General features: G+C 45.9%; 1 protein-coding gene across 4 annotated transcripts in view; it reads right to left on the bottom strand.

Moving 5' to 3' along the window:
* Window positions 1-19,534, bottom strand: part of Ncoa2 (nuclear receptor coactivator 2) — a 230,404-nt gene that overhangs the window by 7,920 nt on the left and 202,950 nt on the right. For 2 of the 4 annotated variants that reach the window (XM_055603145.1, XM_055603148.1), the window contains 8 exons: window positions 18,720-18,849; window positions 11,170-11,335; window positions 7,156-7,434; window positions 6,603-6,680; window positions 4,507-4,741; window positions 2,623-2,800; window positions 1,896-2,094; window positions 274-363 (listed from right to left, as the gene is read on the bottom strand). In XM_055603145.1, the coding sequence (XP_055459120.1) occupies window positions 274-363; window positions 1,896-2,094; window positions 2,623-2,800; window positions 4,507-4,741; window positions 6,603-6,680; window positions 7,156-7,434; window positions 11,170-11,335; window positions 18,720-18,849 (1,355 nt within the window). The remainder of the gene's footprint in view (window positions 1-273; window positions 364-1,895; window positions 2,095-2,622; window positions 2,801-4,506; window positions 4,742-6,602; window positions 6,681-7,155; window positions 7,435-11,169; window positions 11,336-18,719; window positions 18,850-19,534) is intronic. The other 2 variants (XM_055603147.1, XM_055603146.1) reach the window with 2 other exon arrangements.

Raw genomic sequence — 19,534 nt, 5'->3', positions numbered from 1 at the left:
TACACTGAAAAATCAAATCAATCAACCAACCAACCAACCAACCAACCAACCAACCAACCAACCAACCAACCAGAAAACCGATGCCCCCACCTTGAAAAAAACAAACAACAAAGTAACTATTTACACAAAAAACAGTCTAAGACAAATGAAATTAGGAAGAGCTTTACATGTTTGTCTGATGTGCTGACTGAACAGGGCACTTTGTAGGCCCCTTCCGGCCTACAGAATGTCCCCAGCCGCCTGGGCTGTGTGCTCATGGCTCCTGCTGCTTACCCGGGACGTATCTCCCTCCTGTTTGATCATGTCCATTCCAGGCAGTGGGTTCGGGAAAAGGTTGCCTCCCCTCAGAGCAGGGTCATTTACCTAAGGGTGACAACACATGGCATATTTCCAGCTTACTTTTATGTCCCCGGGGAAAACAGACTCTGTTTCAGTGACTTCATGGGCCTAATCACTCTCCCGTGTGCACATCCGGGGGTAAGACAGAGGAGGCTGAAAACATACCGATGGTATGAGGCTATGTTACTTGCCTTCAAAAGTAAATTGTATTTGCACATTTTCATTTATAACTTTTTTTTTTCAAGCTGGTTCGAATTAGGCTGGTGACTCATTCCTCTGACTGAAGTGCCTGAGATGCTCCTGACACCTTTGCTGCTCAGGCAGTTATTAATTAGCAGGAGCGATGTGTGAAGAGCCAAACAGTGCTGGCTTTTGTGAGCAGACTGGCCAAATAAACTACTCATTAGCATCTATGGACTTCTTTAAAAACTTTTCTCATCAGGCAATGGCGGTGCATGCCTTTAATCCCAGCACTTGGGACCCAGAGGCAGCTGGATCCCTATGAGGCCGTCCTGGTCTACAGAGTGAGCCCCAGGACAGCCAGAGCTACACAGAGAAACTCTGTCTCGAAAAACCAAAACCATCCATCCAAACAAACAAATACAAAACAAAACGAACCTTTTCTTTGTATTACTTCTGGGTATGATGGGGCATGGCTTGGGAGTGGAGGCAGAGGTGGGTTCTCTGTGTTGTGGGGGTTCTGGGGACTGTTCTCAGGTTGTAAGGATTGGTGGCAGGTGCTGAGCCATCCCACTAATGCTCACAGGGAAGGGTTTTTCAGAAGACTAGTTAGAGTTGTGCTTTTCTGGCTTCTCCGTTAACTCTGCTACTCTAAGTACTTAACCCCATGCGCACATGGTCTGGCTGCTGCGAGCATCAAGCTGTTCCTTGGTAGGCTCGCCTGTGACCATGGTGCCGTGCCGATGTGTGCCTCACTCTGAACACACGCCTGACAGGGCAAAAAAGAAACCTCTACTGTCCATTCGTGTGGGCTCCTCAACAGCAGCCTCCCAGGCTCTTTCTCTTTCCTTCCTTTCTGTGATACGGTCTCATGTGGTCTGGGCTGGCCCTGAAGTAAAGTGCTGGGATTATAGGCATGGGCATACAGAACAAAAAATTCAAAACAAACTGTAGAGCACCTGTGCTGCAGCTGCGGAGAGGGACAACGGTGTGTCAGTCTTCTCGTGTAAATACAGTGGCACTAGGAGCTACTAGGTGACAGGCAGTGTGGCTCCTGCCACCGTGCCCGGCAAAAAAGTGGTTCCTAGCCTCCATGGCACTTACACTCCATTTCTGAATTCCTCAAGCCATAAAAAATGATGTTAATGATGTGAAAGTTAAGAAATAAAAACAAACCAAAGCAAACCCTCAATCCTTAGCAGCCAGGAATCCTCTTCAAAAGTTACTTGATCATTAACAAGTACTTCTGCTAAATCTCACTGGCACAGGTGAAAATAAGGTGAAAAAACACTTTCAAAATAGATATGGGACTTGAGGTATAAACAGACAAAAAGCAAAGACTAGAAACCTCCGAGCTGCTTCCCTGAGGTGCTCACCTGCTCGGGACCCATGGAGGACAGCCCCGATGTAGGCACGGAGGTCACTGAGGTCATGCTCATCTGTCCTGTCATCTGGTTCATGGTGCTCAAGCCAGCTGTGTTGGTTGCCATGGACACACTAATGTTCATGTTGTTATTGTACATGCTGGTGTTTGCTTGCTGCCCGAAGTGTGGAGGAGACTGCTGTGAAAACATGCTGGAACGCAGGGAAAAGGTGTTAGACCCTGATGATGGACGGAGGAGAAGGGTCTTGAATGCTCACTTGAGAATGAATAGCTAGATGTCGTGAGGCCAGGGCAGGCTGTGGTGCTGGGGCAGAAGCATCAAGCCTGCTTTCTCCCTTGCACACGCTACTGAGAGGGCACACATCCTTTACGTCCCCAGCTGCTGGGGCTTGCTGTTTGCTTTTTATCATAGGCCCTGATAAGGCCTAATTCTGTGTCACTGAAGAACAGGAGGCTCTACCGTTAGGAGTGGAACCCGCTTAGAGGGACTGCTTTCGCTCCAAACCAAGAGCACTATTCTAGGCTTCTGTGGACTTGTGCTAAAGAGTAAAATGGCTTCATTTAGCAGTTCACTTATGATTGCTCTAGCAAAGACTAACCTAAGAGTCATCTCTTCTACCCCTGGAGCAAACACATTTAAAAAAATATGGATGAAAGGGCTGACTATTCTGTAGAGTTTAGGGGGATCGTTTTGATTAGACTCAGCGACGTGATGTTACCTGTTCCCACCCATGCTCCCCTGTGCCCATCCGTTCATGTCTGACGGGGGCTGGTAGGCTGGGTTGGCTTGAGACTGCTGCATCATGGGACTCTGGGTATGCGCCATCCGGGGAGACATCAGAGGACTCTGGGGAGTCGTAGCTCCAGTAAAGCCAGGGTCAGGTTGCTGACTTATTCCTTAAAAACAACACAGAAGTCCAAAGGAGACAGTCAGCGGAATCACAGGGAGAATATTCTAAATTAAGTATACACAGAAAAATTTCTTTCAAATACCTGATTATGTGCAATTAATTACAGTCAAAAGATTCAAACCGAGACAGAAGTGCATGGAGAAAAGTCTCCATACTTGAAATCTCTACAAGGGTCACAGGAGGCCTAGCACAGACTGAACATCAGGACAAGAGTCAGAGAAAGGACACTGCTTCCTTAACCCCTGTCTAAACTGACAGTACTCAGCTATGTATACTTCCAGTTTATCTGAAATAGTCAGAATTTTTAAAAAAGTATCACTGTAATTGTGTTGTTTAAATTTAGGTTAAGCTCATTAAATTCAACTATATACTGAAAGTCAACATATGAATAACTTTACATGAAATTAACTTATATCATCCCAGTATGAGATGATGTATTTTAGAAAATACATATGTGCATGCACAGTGGCTTGTTTTGTTTCTGAAAAGGGCTTGTGGTACTCGAGTGCAGTCAGGATTAGCATTCGGGGACAGTCAATGTGTCCTTTCTTGTTTAGTTTCAGGGTAAAGAACTCACAGTAAAAGGGAAGAATTCTCAGCAGATTTTCCTCCTGTGTCAAACTGGAAACCCAGCAGAGGCAGGGGTAGAGGAAGAGGGTGTGAAGGGTGTTTCAGGGATGGAGTAATAACATGTTTGCTTAAAACTTGTGTAGCACTTAATATTTAAAGTAGCCACAACAGAAATGTTTAAAGAGGGAAAAAGCAACGCACCATGTTTGCTCTTTAAAGAGGAAGGACATCTGTGCCACAAGGCAACATGGTCACTCCAGGGCACTCAGAGCCACGTGAAACATTTAATGTCCAAGGAAGCACTTATGTTTACCAATAATCCCACTACTAATTAAAATATTAATACTTCATCTCTTAGACTGACATTATAGAACAAATCAATACTAACTAAAGTAAGAGGTCTCTCATTGTGGCTCTGTGTAACACTCTAAGAATTACCTATTCCATAAAGATTTGGTATAATCTTTAAAGTTTTTATTTTCTTTTTTCATAAGTATCGTCAGCAACAAACTTTTATTTTTCAAAAGCTATAGGGTATCTGTAATATTTAAATTGATTTATGTCTTCCAACATTTCATATCTAGCTATTGATTTCTTTGTGTCAGACTCACACACTCAAATGTAAGGAGTGTATGTTTGTGTATGTATTATGTTCACAGACACAGACCTGAGCAGATACCCTCATGCATGCTCATATGTCCAGAGACACAAACACACTTAACTTTGGTCATTCTTTTTTCTTTTTTTTTATTAATTTTATTTTATGTGCACCGGTTTAAGGGTGTCAGACCACCTTGAGCTGGAGTTACAGACAGTTATGCACTGCCATGTGGGTGCTGGGAGTTGAACCTAGGTCCTTTGGAAGAAGAGACAGAGCTCTTAACCACTGAGCCATCTCTCCAGCCCCCAACTTTGGTCATTCTTAAAGTAAGGTCTGCAACCGGAGATGGGGCAGGGGAGGTCCTGCGCCTGACCTGGAGACCCCTGCCAGGCCCCAACTGTCCTCCCAAGTTCCCTATCTCTGGTTCACCATGCCTACGGCAGCTGAGAAGAGAGCTGTGACCCAGGACAGAGGGGAGCGGGGGAAAGGATGGATGAAGGGCGGCCATCTAAGTTCAGTACCGTAGTTTGGAGGAAATGGAAACTGCTGGGCATTGGCCTGGGGAATCCGGGGATTGCTCATGGCTGCTGGTATACCACTAGGAGCCACCATGCTTGGGGTCATATTCAACCCTTGTCCTCTCATCATCAAAGTTCGCTGCTGCACCTGCTGCTGCTGATGTATTTGTCTCTGGCGGAGATGCTGGTTGAGGATTTCCCGCTGCCTCTGGGCCAGCATCTGGGCATTAATAGGAGCCTGAAATGGGGAGACAATCATGAAGGAAAACCAAATGACAGACAGGTTAGACAAGGTCCCAAAAGCATGCTGCATGGACAGTCATCTGGAAAATAAGATTACATGAAAGGTGGAACAACTGCAGTGAGCACGAGTTTCTTAGTTTAGCCTGTGTGGTGAGCCTGTCATCCTGCTGATACTGACTGACTCATTTTTTGAGGACATAGTCAACCAAAGGACTTCAAAAGAGCACAGGCCTTTCTACATGAAGACTCTTTTTGGTTTTTGGGTTTGTTTGTTTGTTTGTTTTTGTTTTGTTTTTTGAGTCAGGGTTTCCTGTGTAGCCCTGGCTGTCTTGGAAGTAGCTTTGTAGACCAGGCTGTTCTTGAACTCAGAGATCCACCTGCCTCTGCCCCCTGAGTGCTGGGATAAAAAGTGTTCACTACCACCATGCAGCTATAGGAAGATCTTTGTTAATTTTTTTAACCATTTGAATACAAAATATTATTTATTTATTATTTTTTCTTTGTTAATTTTTAAAACTTATTTTATGTGTTATACATTATGTGCATGCAGTGCTCATAGAGGCCAGAAGAGGGCATCCAATCACCAGGAATTGGAGTTACAGGTGCCCATAAACTGCTATGAAGCTGGCTGGAATTGAACCCTGATCCTCTAGAAGAGGAACCATCTCTCCAGCTTTCTAAGTAGCTCAATTGACCATCAACTCTATTCTATTGCCTCAGCCTCCTGAGTGCTGGGATTACAGCCTGTGCCTGGCTCAAGACTCTGCATAACTTGAGGATACAGTTTATGGAGTCTCTTTTAGGAAACACTCAAGTCTAACAAGAAAGCATCACTGCCAAAGGTGACTTGGTGCACATCACAAAGATGGAGGTGGGGTGATCCGACAGTGACTTTTGTCACTTCACTGATGTCCAGAGCTGAACAAGTTGGCTGCCCAGGTGCCCCCTGCCGCCTTTGCCATTTAAGCCAAAGAGGATGACCCTTCCCAGGAGAGAAATGTTGTTGAGTAGTCCTGGCCTATGGGTGCAGCAGCCCGGATGCACCTGATTGAGGAATGTCTCCGGTGAGAAGCCAGAGAAGTAAGATGGATGAAGAGGGGGGCCCTGGCCTTGAGGTAACTAAGCAGTGTGAGGTTGTGTACTGGCACTGGAAGGGCACAGCCTCGTCATTTGTGAGGCCACCTGCGCTCAAGTATTTGTCATGCTGACATCACATGCACAGCATTGCCATGGCCACTTAGGACCGTGAGGCAGCGGTGAAGGACTTCAGATGCTTATTAGCATGCATATCTCCTGCCTTCTCGCTTCTGCTCATAACAGTACTGAGGCTTCTTATGTGGCCCAACAGAACCTGACAGGCTCTGTGCCGGTGCCGTACTGTCCAGTGTTCCGAAGCGGAAGACACGGGTGTGCTTATGGAGAAGGCCCAAGTGTCAGGCGAGGCCTGTTTGGGTTTGTCGGCCGAGCTTAAGTTAATGAGTAAATCAAGCACACGTAAAATGTCTTCCAACAGAAGCTCCCGTAGAAATAGGCTACAAATGGATGTGCTGAGAACAAGGATGTGGTCGGAGGCTTGTAGGCCGAGCCGATGTTCTTAGGAGCACTGGCCGGCACTTACACCCAGGGTTGGTCGACACTTTCTGCAACACAACTCTTGTGGATAACAACATCAGGTGACCCTGGCAATGAAGACCTAAGAACTAAAATGGAGTCAGAGGAACTAGGAACAGACCGGCTGGGTTGTGCAAAACCAGGGTACAGATGTGGGTCTCGGCTCACTCAGCCTGGCCAGGAGGAAGGACGACAGGAGACACTGGCTGGACACGGTGGATGCAGGCAGCTGGTGGGCTCCTCACCTGTGTTGGTACTCCAGGCCTCAGAGTCAAGTTCACATTTGAAACGTTGCTGATTTGATTCATAATAGGCTGGCGATTCTAAATACAAACATGTACAAATCAATACTTTTTTAGGAGAGGGAGGGGTAAGTTGAGACAGGGTCTTACGTATAGGCTGACCTAGAAACTCTCTAAAGCTTTTGAGATAGAATCTCTCTATGCAGCCCTGGCTGTCCTGAACTAATTCTGTAGACTAGGTTGGCCTCGAACTGAGATCTGCCTGTCTCTGCCTCTTGAGTACTGGGATTAAAGGTGTGCCTCACCACGTACAGCTCCAACTCTTGAATTCTCCATCTTCCTGCCTTGGCTCTCAAGTGCTAAAATTAGAGGATATGTAGCCATTCCCAACTCAGTACATTTACAAAAGAGGAAACACTTCCTTCAAATCACCTTTTCCAATTAACAGCTCTCGTTAACTCAACTCTAACGCTCCACTGCTACTCCAACCACCACTACTCTTCCTGAGCCCCAGCCATTGGCCACCCCAGCTCGGAAGGTCCCATGAAGAACTAACCTGCTGTGCTTGGAGGCGATGCTGAAGCTGAAGTCTCAGTTGGTTTGGCTGGTTCTGCACGAGGCCGGTGGGCCTGAGGCCTGGTCGGGGCTGCATTCGGAGTGTGGTGTAGTTAGGCCGCTGGCCCATGCTGTGAAAGTTTGGATCTTGCATGGGATTATAGCTACCCTGGGCCATTTGTGCCTGAGATGCGTACTGCTGTGGGAAAACAGGGGCCTTCTGCTCTAGCATCATGTTGGACTCTTGGCTGGAGAACTGCTCTGGATCTACAGCTTGACTCTGAAAAGAAGCCCAGATGAGCACATAAATAAAGCTGCTAACAACACTGTTCTAAATGTAAGGCTGCTTTCTCTCCCTCCTATATGTGGTGTTTAAAAAATACTGTATCCATTACACCAAGGTATTTTTCAGCTTGCCTCTACTTTTCCTTCTACACAAGGCCTCTCTGCAATTACCCGAGGGAGGAAGCAAGGGTCAAGGCCACCTCCCTGCAGTACTTCCTCCAGGGGGTGGGAGGAAGGAGCTGTGACTAGGCAATGCTCCTACTCTCCCCAGTGACAACCTGGCAGCGCCGCAGTGGGCAGGCTCCTCCGAGTGCTTCCGCCTTTGACTGAGCACACAGACCTGTGTCAATCATTTCATTCAATGATAGCCTTAGTCAGCATTAGCAGTGTTGGGCAGCCGGCCACCACCGTCCTCACTCTCCAGGTAACAGAACAGACTTAGAAACACAAAGGAAACTGTAGGAAGTCTTTCTGGCTAAGAGAAGGTAGGCTGTGGTCCACACTATGGTGTGGGACCTGAGCGTCTCAGTGAGGTGATATATTGCCTATTGTGTTTTGGGGTGGGGACAATTTGATAGAGTCTTGCATAGCTCAAGTTGGCCTCTTAACTTACTATGCGGCCCAGGGTGGGTTTCAAGCATGAGCTTCAGCCTCCACCTCCTGAGTACTGAGATTACAGGTCAGTGTCACCGTGCCTGGCTCACATTGTTCTGTTTACTCAGCTGTTCTCTATGGCTGGCAGAATTTCTAACATGCCCACATGCCCACACTTTGCTACCATTCACTTACTACATGCTAGACATAGTCAAGTCAATGTGCTTGTCATTTGTTTTTATTTATCTTTTTTATTATTATCATTTATTACAATTTATTCAATTTGTAACCCAGCTGTAGCCCCTTCCCTTGTCTCCTCCCAATCCTCCCTCTTCTCCCCCTATGCCCGGCCCCTAGTCCACTGATAGGGAAGGTCCTCCTCCCCTTCTATTTGACCCTGGCCTATCAGGTCTCATCAGGACTGGCTGCATTGTCTTCCTCTGTGCCCTGGTAAGGCTGAGCCCCTCAAGTGGAGGTGATCAGAGAACCTGTCACTGAGTTCACTGTCATTTGTTTTTTAAACTGCTGCTTCTCCCACCAAAGACCTACAGAGGGAAAGGAAGGGAAGGAGTAAAGATGTTTAGCATATCTTCCCTTGACTGTATCTGACAGAATGTCTGCAAGACTGCTTAGTATGTATTTGGCTAATTTAATTGTCTGAGAGCTGTAACTGTCCTTCTCCCCTGATAAAACAAGCACTTATGTAGCCCTGGCTGTCCTGGAACTCGCCATGTAGACCAGGTTGGCCTCAAATTCACAGAGATTTGCCTCTCTCAGTGAGTACTGGGATTAAAGGCATGAGCCAGCATGCCTGGCTGAGGGGTGTCCTACAGAGAGAGCTGCATAAACTCCAGCTGCAACCCTGTATTAGCCGTGCACTTTTTAAGAATGCGCGTGCACTCGTGAGTGTGTGTGCAAGGTAGAGGACTTCTAAGGATGCAGTTCTCTTTCACTGTGTTTCTGAGGTAAGGTGTGTCGTCCGTCATTTCCGCCACTGAGCTACACTGGAAGCTTGCGGCGGATTCGCCTGTTTCTACACGTAGGAAATCTAGAGCGTTCTCAGGGAGAGTGTTTTAAACCTATGCAGCCCCAGGTGTAAACGCAAAGCTCTAATATACCCGGCCACTCCTTGTCCACTCAGAAGCCCCTGCTACGAATCTGATGGTCTTTAGAAGGGCAAGACCTCAGCAGCCATAAAGTCTCAAGCCACCTTCAGTTGACTGCCAGGGCAGCCTGAGTCCTGGCTGCACAGCATCTTAGGGCAGATAGCACTGTCCATGGCCTGCGGTTAGCAGGACAGCTTCAGCACACTGCCACTCTCCTGTGCATGGAGTATGAGCAGGGGATCGTTCATTGTTGACATAGCTCAGGACTTTCTATTTGCCCATTTTTAATAGAAAAAAAAATCTAACTTTCCATATTGATCTCTTTAGTTTTGTCTGTCTGTTTGTCTGAGACAGGACTTTCTTTAGTGTAGACCTCACTGATTACTCCAGACTGGCTGGTAAGCCAGCGTGGTATCTTCCTGTTTCCACCGCACACTGACCCACTGCTGGGGTGGGGTGTGTGCTGAGCCTGGTGTCTTCTCTTGGGTTCTGGGGAGGTTTACTGACTGTGCTGTCACCCAGCCAGCAGGTTCCATTTTCAACCCTGTATGCAACTCTGGCTTATTATTAAGTACACATCCGTGTCACAATTCCCCCACTCTGCCTAAGAATGCCGTCTACAGTTCAGCTTAAATGACATGGCAACCCACCTAAGGAGATGTTAGAGAACACACAAATTAAAAAGGGAAGCAAAAACGCTGTGATGACATGACACTGGTTTTAATTTTTTAAAACAGTATTCTAATATTTTAGAGGACAAGACAGGTGAGCTGCCACGAGTCTAAGGTGAGGCTGGGCTAGGGATGAGATAATCTCTTAAAAACAAAAACCCTTTCAGCCCCTCTAGCCCCACAAGTGTTACCAGTCACTCAGCAACTCCAAGAACATTTAAAAAAATGTCACTTGGACAAACTCAAGAATAATCATAGAGAGCCGAATTCTAGCTGACGGCAAAGGCAAAGCCAACCATTTCCACAGGAAACAGTTAACCCTTTTCCTTTCTGGCTTTACTTCGGGGTATACCATGTAACCTCCAGTCATTTCTTTCCATGATGCTGTTTTCAAAATGACTCGACAAGTCTGAACTCCCACTTGTGTCTGCTAAACCATGGGAATTATGACAAGTCTATTTTTAAGGTCTCAGAAAAAGTCTCCAATTACTCCATGTCACCTTCCTCAGGTGTAGTGACATGCTGGAGGGCCAAGGAGGCTGGCCTTGGGAGGTACTTCTGACAAAAGGATGAGTGATGCTGAATGGAAAGGAAGGCAATAAGGGCAGGAGGGCTTCTCTTGGTCCCTCTACCTACAGCCAACCAGGAAGCTGTATCACAGGAAGGCAGCTGCAGGGGCAGCTTCAGACACTGCCTCAGCAGGGACACAAGGTTAGCTACCACAGCAGCACAGGTGTCTCAAATCAGTGCAAAGAGTTAGGAAAGTTTATTACTTCTACAAAGAAACTGACCCGGAAGAAGAGAGCTAAGGAAACTCACTTCGGTGGTTGACATCTGTATATTCCTATTTGTTTAAATATTCTTAAAATTGTTATGGGTGACACCCACATAAGGGCCAGAGTGTTAAGTGACATCTATTGAGTCTGACTTCTGCCAACTATGTGAAGAACAGTGCTTTCTAAATAGTGGCTGCCTGCCTCAGTGCACAGGCCTGAGCAGAATGGAGGACTGTGCTCATACTGTCTCCCTTCCCAGAGGCTGCTAGGGAGCAGGAACCTGTGGTTTCTCTAACCTCTTTTCCTCATCTGCTCCACCAGCAAGGATGGACAAGAGGCTCTGGGCTTTAGCTTCTGCCTTCCTGCTGTAACTCAAGTCTTATGTAATGGGCATTCCCAGGTATTTGCTTCTTGGGTCAGTTTTCGCGAGAGCAGTGGAGGAGGAGGAAGAGGAGAGGGAGGAGGAGAGGCTAAGGGCAGGCCAGCCTGTTGGGAGACAACAGCACCCCATAGAGCAGCTTTTAAGAAGGGAGGGACACCTTCCACCTATGGAGCCTGTGGCCCCTGCAGTGCTCTGGCCTACCTGGCTGACCAGTTCTGGTATCCCCAGAGCTCTATCAATCTCCTCGAGGCCATCGAAGTTCCGCAAGGCCAAATACAGCTGGTCTAGAAGAGCGCCCTCATCACTAGGCGACTCTGCCGCAGGATGTGGACACAGCAGGTCATCGGGGGAGCTGCCAAATGGCTGCCTGCAAAGAGACAAACTTCACCACGGGCTCATGGAAATGCCAGTTGACTTCCAGGGTCTCCGCAACAAACTTCCTTCAGCTGAGCAATGAACTAAATGAAGACTTTTGAAAATACGCACCTGAAAACGCCACTTTATTTAGTGCCAGTAAAGACCAGATACTAATCAAAGCAGTTTTCTCTCTATATCCTCGCACTTTATAAGCTAGCTAAGAAGGGGGTTAGCTCAGCCAGGTGCCCACAGCTGTGCAGAGTCCAAAAGGCTCTGCCATAACCGCTACTTAGATATGCCTGTGTTTAGGGCTCACCTGCCTAACTTAACAAGCCTGCACTGTTCTCCAAGTGCATCTACTTTGCATTGACAGGAAGAAATAGTCTGGAGTTTTTGGCGGGAAGCAGTGGCCTGTGTCACAGCCATGTCTATAGGAGGCTACCACGACCACACAGGAGAGAAGAGCAAATCACAGCACAAAAGTTACACTCACTCGAACTCAGTCTGGCTCGAGTGAACTCAGCTGAGCTACTAGGAAATGTCGTATTTGTGCAGAGGCAGAATTTGCAAGCATTTATTAAAACTCTCAAAAAGTGTAGCTGTTAGCCCTTTTGAGTTGGGTGCCAAGGGAAGGGAATCACAAACCTTCTAACCATAATCGCTACAAGGTAATACAAGATTGACACGGAACAGCCATTTCTATGGTATATAAAATTATAATTAAATTACTGAACAAATTAGAAGAGCTGCAAGTCACGTGAACCTGACCGAGGAAATGATACCCATATTTCACCAAAGTGTCTTCTGTGCTGTAGACCTACTATCTAGTACTGCTGAGAAAACAGAAGTTTACAGATGAGCTAACTTACTTTTATTGTGTGTGGTACTGAAAACTGAACCCAGGGCATCGTGTGTGCCAAGCAAGCTGTGTCCCAATCCAAGAAAACTCATTCTTAAACAAGTGGGAATACATTTATCAAGGGACGAAGTTGTCTGGCCCAACTCAGTATGTTGTATTTTCTTAGGCAGTCTAACACATTACTTTGACTTAGAGCTGTACTATGATTTCCTGCTGGGCACTGAAGCCAACAATTAATTTCAAACGGTGACAGCAGAATGCATCAATGTGCAGTCTATATTCCCCATCTGGTTCCACTTTTAAGAGAAAACTGCCCAGTGGAGTGTCCCTTTGATGCCTCTTCTCACTTGCTGTCCCTACTACATGACACAGTCCCACTGCTTCTGAGCCGTGGTCAGCTGGCTGGGAGGCCAGTCAGGAGTACCACAGGCTGGAGGTACTGTGCTCATCCCTGCCCTGGCCTTCTCCTGCCGCTATGAGGCTTGTGGAAGAACAGCTTGCCTGCACTGGACATGTTCAGAATGTGCCACCACTTCTTTCCCACAGTCCGCACTCCTCCAACTAATCTTTAAAACACAGATTCGATCAGATGTCTATTATCATTTAGGAGCCGAAGAAAGAAACAGTTACAGAGAAATGGCACAGGGAGGAAGAAAACCACGCAAGTGCACATCATGCGTGGGGTGTGAGGAGAAAACCCCAACATGAGGGCCCAACAACTGGGCAGAGTGGGGCCCATAGAAACTTCTCGTGGCCAAGAGCCAAGGCTGGTCTTGATGGTGTTCCCTTACGCCTGGGAAGCTACTTAGTAAGACACTGAAGTGTCACCTCTGTGCTGGACAGTTTTGTGTCAACTAGACATGGACTACAGTTGTCAGAGAGGAGGGGGCCCCAGCTGAGAAAATGTCTCCCTAAGAGCCAGCTGTGGGCAAGCCTGGAGAGCATTTTCCTGATTAGTGACTGATGTGGGAGGGCCCAACTCATTGTGGGGGTGCGATCCCTAGGCTGCTGCTCCTGGGTTCTGTAAGAAAGCAGACTGAGCAGGCCGTGAGGAGCAAGTTACTAAGTGGCACCCCTCCATGGCCTCTGCATCAGCTCCTGCCTCCAGGGTCCTGTGCTGCCTGAGCTCCTGTCTTGAGTCCCTTCAGTGATGGACTGTGATATGCAAGTGTAAGCTGAGTAAATCATGTACTCCCCAAGTTGCATTCGGTCACGGTGTTTGTGGCAGCAGTGATAACCCAAACTAGGGCAGCTTGTACCCAGCCGTGTTAACAGTTGTCAGCTTCTGTGAGAAGCTGCACTGCAAAGCAGTGTCCCTCCACTGACGGGAGACAGGCAGTGTAAAGTCTAACCATGAGAGACTATTTGGAATTTGTATCCCATTGAAGCTAGGTAGCTAAGGGAGGCCTAGCTCAGCCTCATCCTGTAAGGATGACCGCTTGATCCTGCAGCAACCAAATACTTACAGCAGAGGACAGATGTGCATGCTTATCCAAGTCAAACACACCCTGCTCCAAATAAAATACTTTTTTGTTGTGTTGTTTTTCTGAGAAAGGGTCTCACTGTAGCCCTGGTGGGCTCGAAACTCACTACATAGGAAAGGCTGGCTTTGAAACCGCAGAGATTCACCTGCCTCTCCTTCCCAAGTCCTGATTGTTTTTTTAAACTAAACTAGCTGGGGCTGGAGAGATGGCTCAGCAGTTAAGAGCAATGTCCGCTCTTCCAGAGGACCTGGGTTTAATTCCCAGCACCCACACAGCAGCCCAAAACTATAACTCTAGTTCCAGGGGATCTGGCAGCCTTACACAGACATATAGTCAGGTAAAAAACACCAATGCACATGAAATAAACATAAATAATAAAAAAATAAATAAAAACTCCAAACATGCATGTGCTAAAAAGCAAAGCAGGCTCAGTGGGCGGGAGCTTGCAAAGCACACAAGGCCCTGGGATTGATCTTTAGCCCTGGGGGAAACACAGAACCCCAAAGTAAGGCAGCACACGCAGCCCCCTTCCACTGTGGTCCAGGCTTGGGACCTATCCCACTGCAGTCTCTACGACTCTAATACAAGGTCCTCAGCTGCTTCTTCCCAATCACATTTTACTGACACACTGTACTCAGCTCTAGATGGAAAATGTCAAAGTACTTGGGGCAGGGTGATGGCGGTGAAATGCAGAGACAAGCCTGTGGTCGTATCAGACCTTTCCATAAGTCACACAACAACTTCCCATGAGTCTTAGCCACCCTGGGTAACATCCTTCTGTTGAACACAAACACACATACTTCCTACTTGCCTCTTTCACACCTCAGGCACTCCTGACTGCCCTACTATCTTCTTATACTAGACCACTGGCTGAGAGGACACGGCACGAATGTTCAAAATTAGGCTGTGTTGAGGTAGGAATTGCATGTCCTACCTCTGTGCTGACCTGGTGCTAGAAAGTAAACCACATACTTTTAGATATTTTCTACTTGATGAAAACAAAAGATTCCTGGTTCAGCTGGATTAGCATGTTACCAAGCATGTATTATTAAGACAGATACACTTTGCCCTGGCTCAGTGCACAACACATGCTTCTCTAGTCCTCTTAGAAACAAGGCAGTGCTTGGGAGATGGTGGCACAAGCCTTTAATCCCAGCAGCTAGGAAGCAGAGGCAGGCAGACATCTGTGAGTTTGAGGCCAACCTGGTCCACAGAGCTAGCTCTAGGGCAGTCAGTGTTACAGAGAAACCCTTGAAAACCTAGCCATTTACAATGTGAAAGCAAGTCCTCTGCTTCCTGAAACCAGCTCCTGCTACACAGCACAGCCAGGGTCTGTGTACTCACTACTTGCAAGAATCCTCATCCGCATACTGCGGTCAAGCAAGCACAGGACTGTCGGTATGTGGAGATGGCGCAGTGGTTAAGCACACTTTCAGCGAGCCAGGGCTCAGTTTCCAGCACCTGCATGATAGCTCACAACTGTACCTCCAATTTTAGGGTATGTGGTACCCCTCAGACCTCCATGAGCAGCACGCACACATACGGAACACACACACACACACACACACACACACACACTGAATGAAGGACAACAAATGAATGGGGGAGAGGGAACAGCCAGAATTTGGAAGTGTATCTTTAAATAATAAACAGGGTTGCAAAATGTACTACATATTAGTGGCTTTAATGCCTCTATCTTTGAAATGAATGCATAAATCAATTCTGGATTCATAAAACACTAAAGAGGCTGTGGAGATGGTTCAGCGGGTAAAAGCTCTTGCCACCAAACCTGAGATCGATCCTAGGACCCACCAGGTAGGAGGAAAGAACTTCACATGCATGCAGGTTCACTCCTAGTATATACATGTAGTAATTAAAAACATATTCCTAAATATTAACTGATGACCCGTGCTTGTAGTTCTAGTACTTGGGAGGTTAGCTAGGAGACTGTCACCTAATTTAGGGTCATTCTGGGATACACGGTGAGCTTGAGGTCAATCTGTGAGACATAGCAACATACTATGCTTCAATAAATACAAATCTAAACTTTGTTTTGTTTTTCGAGAGAGGGTTTCTCTATAACTTTGCCTGTTCTGGACTGGCTTTGTAGACCAGGCTGACCTCAAACACACAGTGATCCAAGTGCCTCTCTCTGCCTTACCAAGTGCTGGGATTACAGGGGTGTGCCACTAACTGAAATACTTACAATGGAGACTTAAAATTAAAGGGCACTTATTTTTTCTTTATTAACGAAAAGGTTAAATCTCTAGTCTGTTACTTTTGAATTTTTATGAAAGTATATTTTTACTACCTTATAAAGTTGGTCATTAATTTCTTCTAAACTAGACTATTTAAAATAAGTGAGATAAATGGTTTATAAATCTGAAATAACTTCAGAAGTGGTGAGACATTTTGACAACTGTCACAGAAGAAACAGCAGACTGGGCAGTGCTGGGTTCGGGACATTGGACTAAGTATGATTCTAGAATTATTTCTGTCTTTGCCTATAAAACTCACAGTTGTCTGTTTAGCAGTAAAAATCTGAACTTTAGGCCTTGTTTCCTTGAAAGCTGATCTTTGGTTTCATGTAAAAACTGTGAGATACTACTGTTTAATTATTACTAATTTGTATTCTGTAAACATTTCTATCAAATAAATCCCATTCATTTTCTGTCACAATGGAATAGGGTCAAAGATCTGAAGGACTTTGAGGAATCACCACCTATAGAGTCACCGTGGCTTTGTGATACTGTCTGCAGCCCACAGCAGCCAGGGTAGTGAGGATTCTCAGGAATAATAGACAATCAGGGACAGATAGGGTGGGGCAGGAGACCTCAAAGATGTTCAAGAAAATAGTATCCACTGTCTCCAACAGTCTCTGGGGAAACATCCTCAGTTCAGAATCCAGGTATCCCACTGACCACGATTAACTATGAGCCCTAAGGAAAGGGCATCTAAACGCTGGAAGGGACCAGAGGGAGGAAGGAGTAAAGAGGAATAGGTAGACATAATCAATGGATGATATATCCACACACGGATGGCTCAGTCAATCCCATTTGTGCAGTTCTGCTAATTATAGTAAACTAAAAAATAGCAAATATGCAAAGTTTAAAACAAAACATTCACAGAAATAGGCCATCAGGGGTGAGATTTAATATTTGGATTTAGAATACCAAGAGGCACTAGATTAAGAGATTTAGAAAATAACTATGAAGGCACAAAGATGGAATAAAAAAAAAAAAAAAAAAAAAAAGACCAAGTAAGCCACAAGAGTTTCTAAAAAAATGACTAGCCAAGCAACTGTTAAAAAGAAAGATATAATTATATTTAATGTAGTTATCTATAATTAATATACAGGATACAGTTAGGGATAAATTATACTGAATATTATGTATAGAAATTAAAGTAGGAAAACTATATTAACTAAGAAATATTAGCTGATTGTGGTGGGGCACACTTTTAATCCCAGCACTCCAGAGGCAGAGGCAGGCAGATCTCTTAGTTCCAGGTCAACATGGTTTACCTAGAGAATTCCAGGCCAGCCAAAAACAAACAAAAAACAAATAAAAGAAAAACAAAATTTACAGTCCTTCTGCCTGGGCCTTCTGAGTTCAGGAGTTACAGGTGTGTGCTGTACACTAGGCCTTAATAAGCCATTTTGCACAGTTCTACAAGTCTTTGAGCGCTTTATGTTTACACACTTCCCTTTGTTTTCACAATTCTTTGGAGGGTTCTGACAGAGATTCTGTCAAACCTCTTATTTCATCCACATATGTTGTTTTCCTTTTTACAACACTTTTGTTTTGTTTTCCTCTGCCTCCTGGAGCTGGGATTACAAATGCATGCCACTCCAGCTGGCTTTCAGAGGGGTTCTGGACTCTGAACTCAGGTCTTCGTCTTTATGCAACAAGCACATTATCAACTGTGTTATCTTTCTAGCTCCTGCTTCAATTACATTTCTCCCTTCAAACCCTTCCATACACCCCTCCTTGCTCACGCCATGTTTACAGTTTCCTTTTTCAGTAGCTGTGACATGCACTTACATGTATGTGCGTACATATACATTCCTAAAAATGACCCACTCCGTCTGTACAAGGCTACATTTGCGGGTGTGTGTTTTTCAGGGCTCACCATTTGGTACTGGATAACTAACTGGTGTGCTCTTCCCTGGGGAAGTCTTTCTCCTGTTCTCAGCATCCTTTAGAGGCCTGTAGTTCTTAGTGTAGGGTGGAGGTCTCGGGGTCTTTCTCCCACTCCTGTCCACGGTTGCCCTCATGTTTAGGCAGTTGTCTTGGGTGTAGCCTCCTGATACTACCAGGAGACATAGCCTCTCCCTGATATCTGGAGAGATCAAACTTTCCATTTCCTCTTTCACAGTGTTCCTTGAGTCTTAGGTGTGGGTGTGTCTTGCAGATGTATCCATTGAGACTGGGAGGGTTCCACAGCTCTGCATTTTGATTGGTTGTGGTTTTCTGTAATGGTTTCTGTCTGCTGCAAAGTTTCCTTGATGAGGGGGTGAAGACTACACTTACCTAGCGAGGCCCTGGAGAGGAGGTGGTTGCCCTGTTTTTTGTTTTTCTTTTTTTTGTTGTTGATTGTGGTAAAATATAAATACAAAATGATCATTTTCTTTTATCCTAAACATACGATGTAACTGGCATGGTGCTGCTCTGTCATGAGTACTGGGCTGTTCTGCCCCTGCATTGGTCTCCAAGACTCTGAAACCTTGTCTGTGAGGCTTGCTGGACAAGCTACTGAAACACAGTTACCCCCTCACAGCATCTATACTAGGCTGCTTAATTCTGCTTAGCATCACCAACACATTTTCCCCACCACTGTCAGGTGTTTAAAGGAGTGTCTGGGTCACCCTGGTTTCTGTATCTTCCCTCCTTTCAGCCCATGACTAGTGGATGACTTGGTCTGAAGAAATGACAACTGGGTAAGTACCATTTGGGCAGAAGGAATTCATTCAGACATATGTCTGAAACAACTAATGGAACCCATGAGCCCCGAGCTAACACTCTTCCAGCTCTCCTGGTACTCAGACTCACCTGTTCTGGCTGGCAAAGGATGCCTGGTCTATAGGCAGGATGCTCTCAGGCCATGGGGCAGTTTGGTTTGGAGGAGCCTGCTGTTGGTTATACTGAGGACCTCCCATGTTCATCTCTAATTCAGAAGGCCCTAAAAGAGGGAGGACAGAGAGAAAAAAAAAAGAAAAACCTAAATCTTGTATCTTATAATTTAGAAAGCACACGTTTATTGTGTAATAGCAAATAAAACTGCTGGTTGATGGAAAATGCAAAGACAGAAGCAGTTACAGGTGCAAATACAATTACACAGTTCTGGTGTGAAGTACAAATGAAAGCAATAAATACCCAGGTTCATAAAGCCACTTACCTTAGGGCATATCCAGATCAGCAGTAACAGCAGGAATCTCTATTCTCTTACTTGAAGCTTTTGTTTGTATGAAAAAAAAATGCTAACTTATTTTTTTAAGATCATGAAAATTTGAACGTAAGTAACTATGGTTTTCATGGCATGGTTTAACACTTGTGCAAGAGTTTGCACATTCAGATTAACAGAACTCCCAGCTCACTTCCACCCTGCAGCCACAGTGCGAGACTCCTGCCAGACTCCACTGGGTGCCTGTGGAAGATGGAAATGAAGAGATCTCCTATCTGCTATGCGGTGCACACAGCCAAGGCTCTGCAGACGCACTGCAGGGCCTGAGGAGCAGCACCTGCTCCAGGACCTTCCCAAGTGGCACCTCAGGCAGCTCCTCCACAGCAGGGCGCACACACGCGCACACATCACACACACACACACACACACACACACACACACACACACACACACACACACACAC

This window comes from Psammomys obesus, unplaced genomic scaffold (genome assembly GCF_907164565.1).
Source record: "Psammomys obesus unplaced genomic scaffold, mPsaObe1.curated_primary_1811, whole genome shotgun sequence".
NCBI classification, from domain to species: domain Eukaryota; kingdom Metazoa; phylum Chordata; class Mammalia; order Rodentia; family Muridae; genus Psammomys; species Psammomys obesus.
Note: the sequence above shows the minus strand (reverse complement) of the source record. Positions and strands in the feature narration are given on the sequence as shown.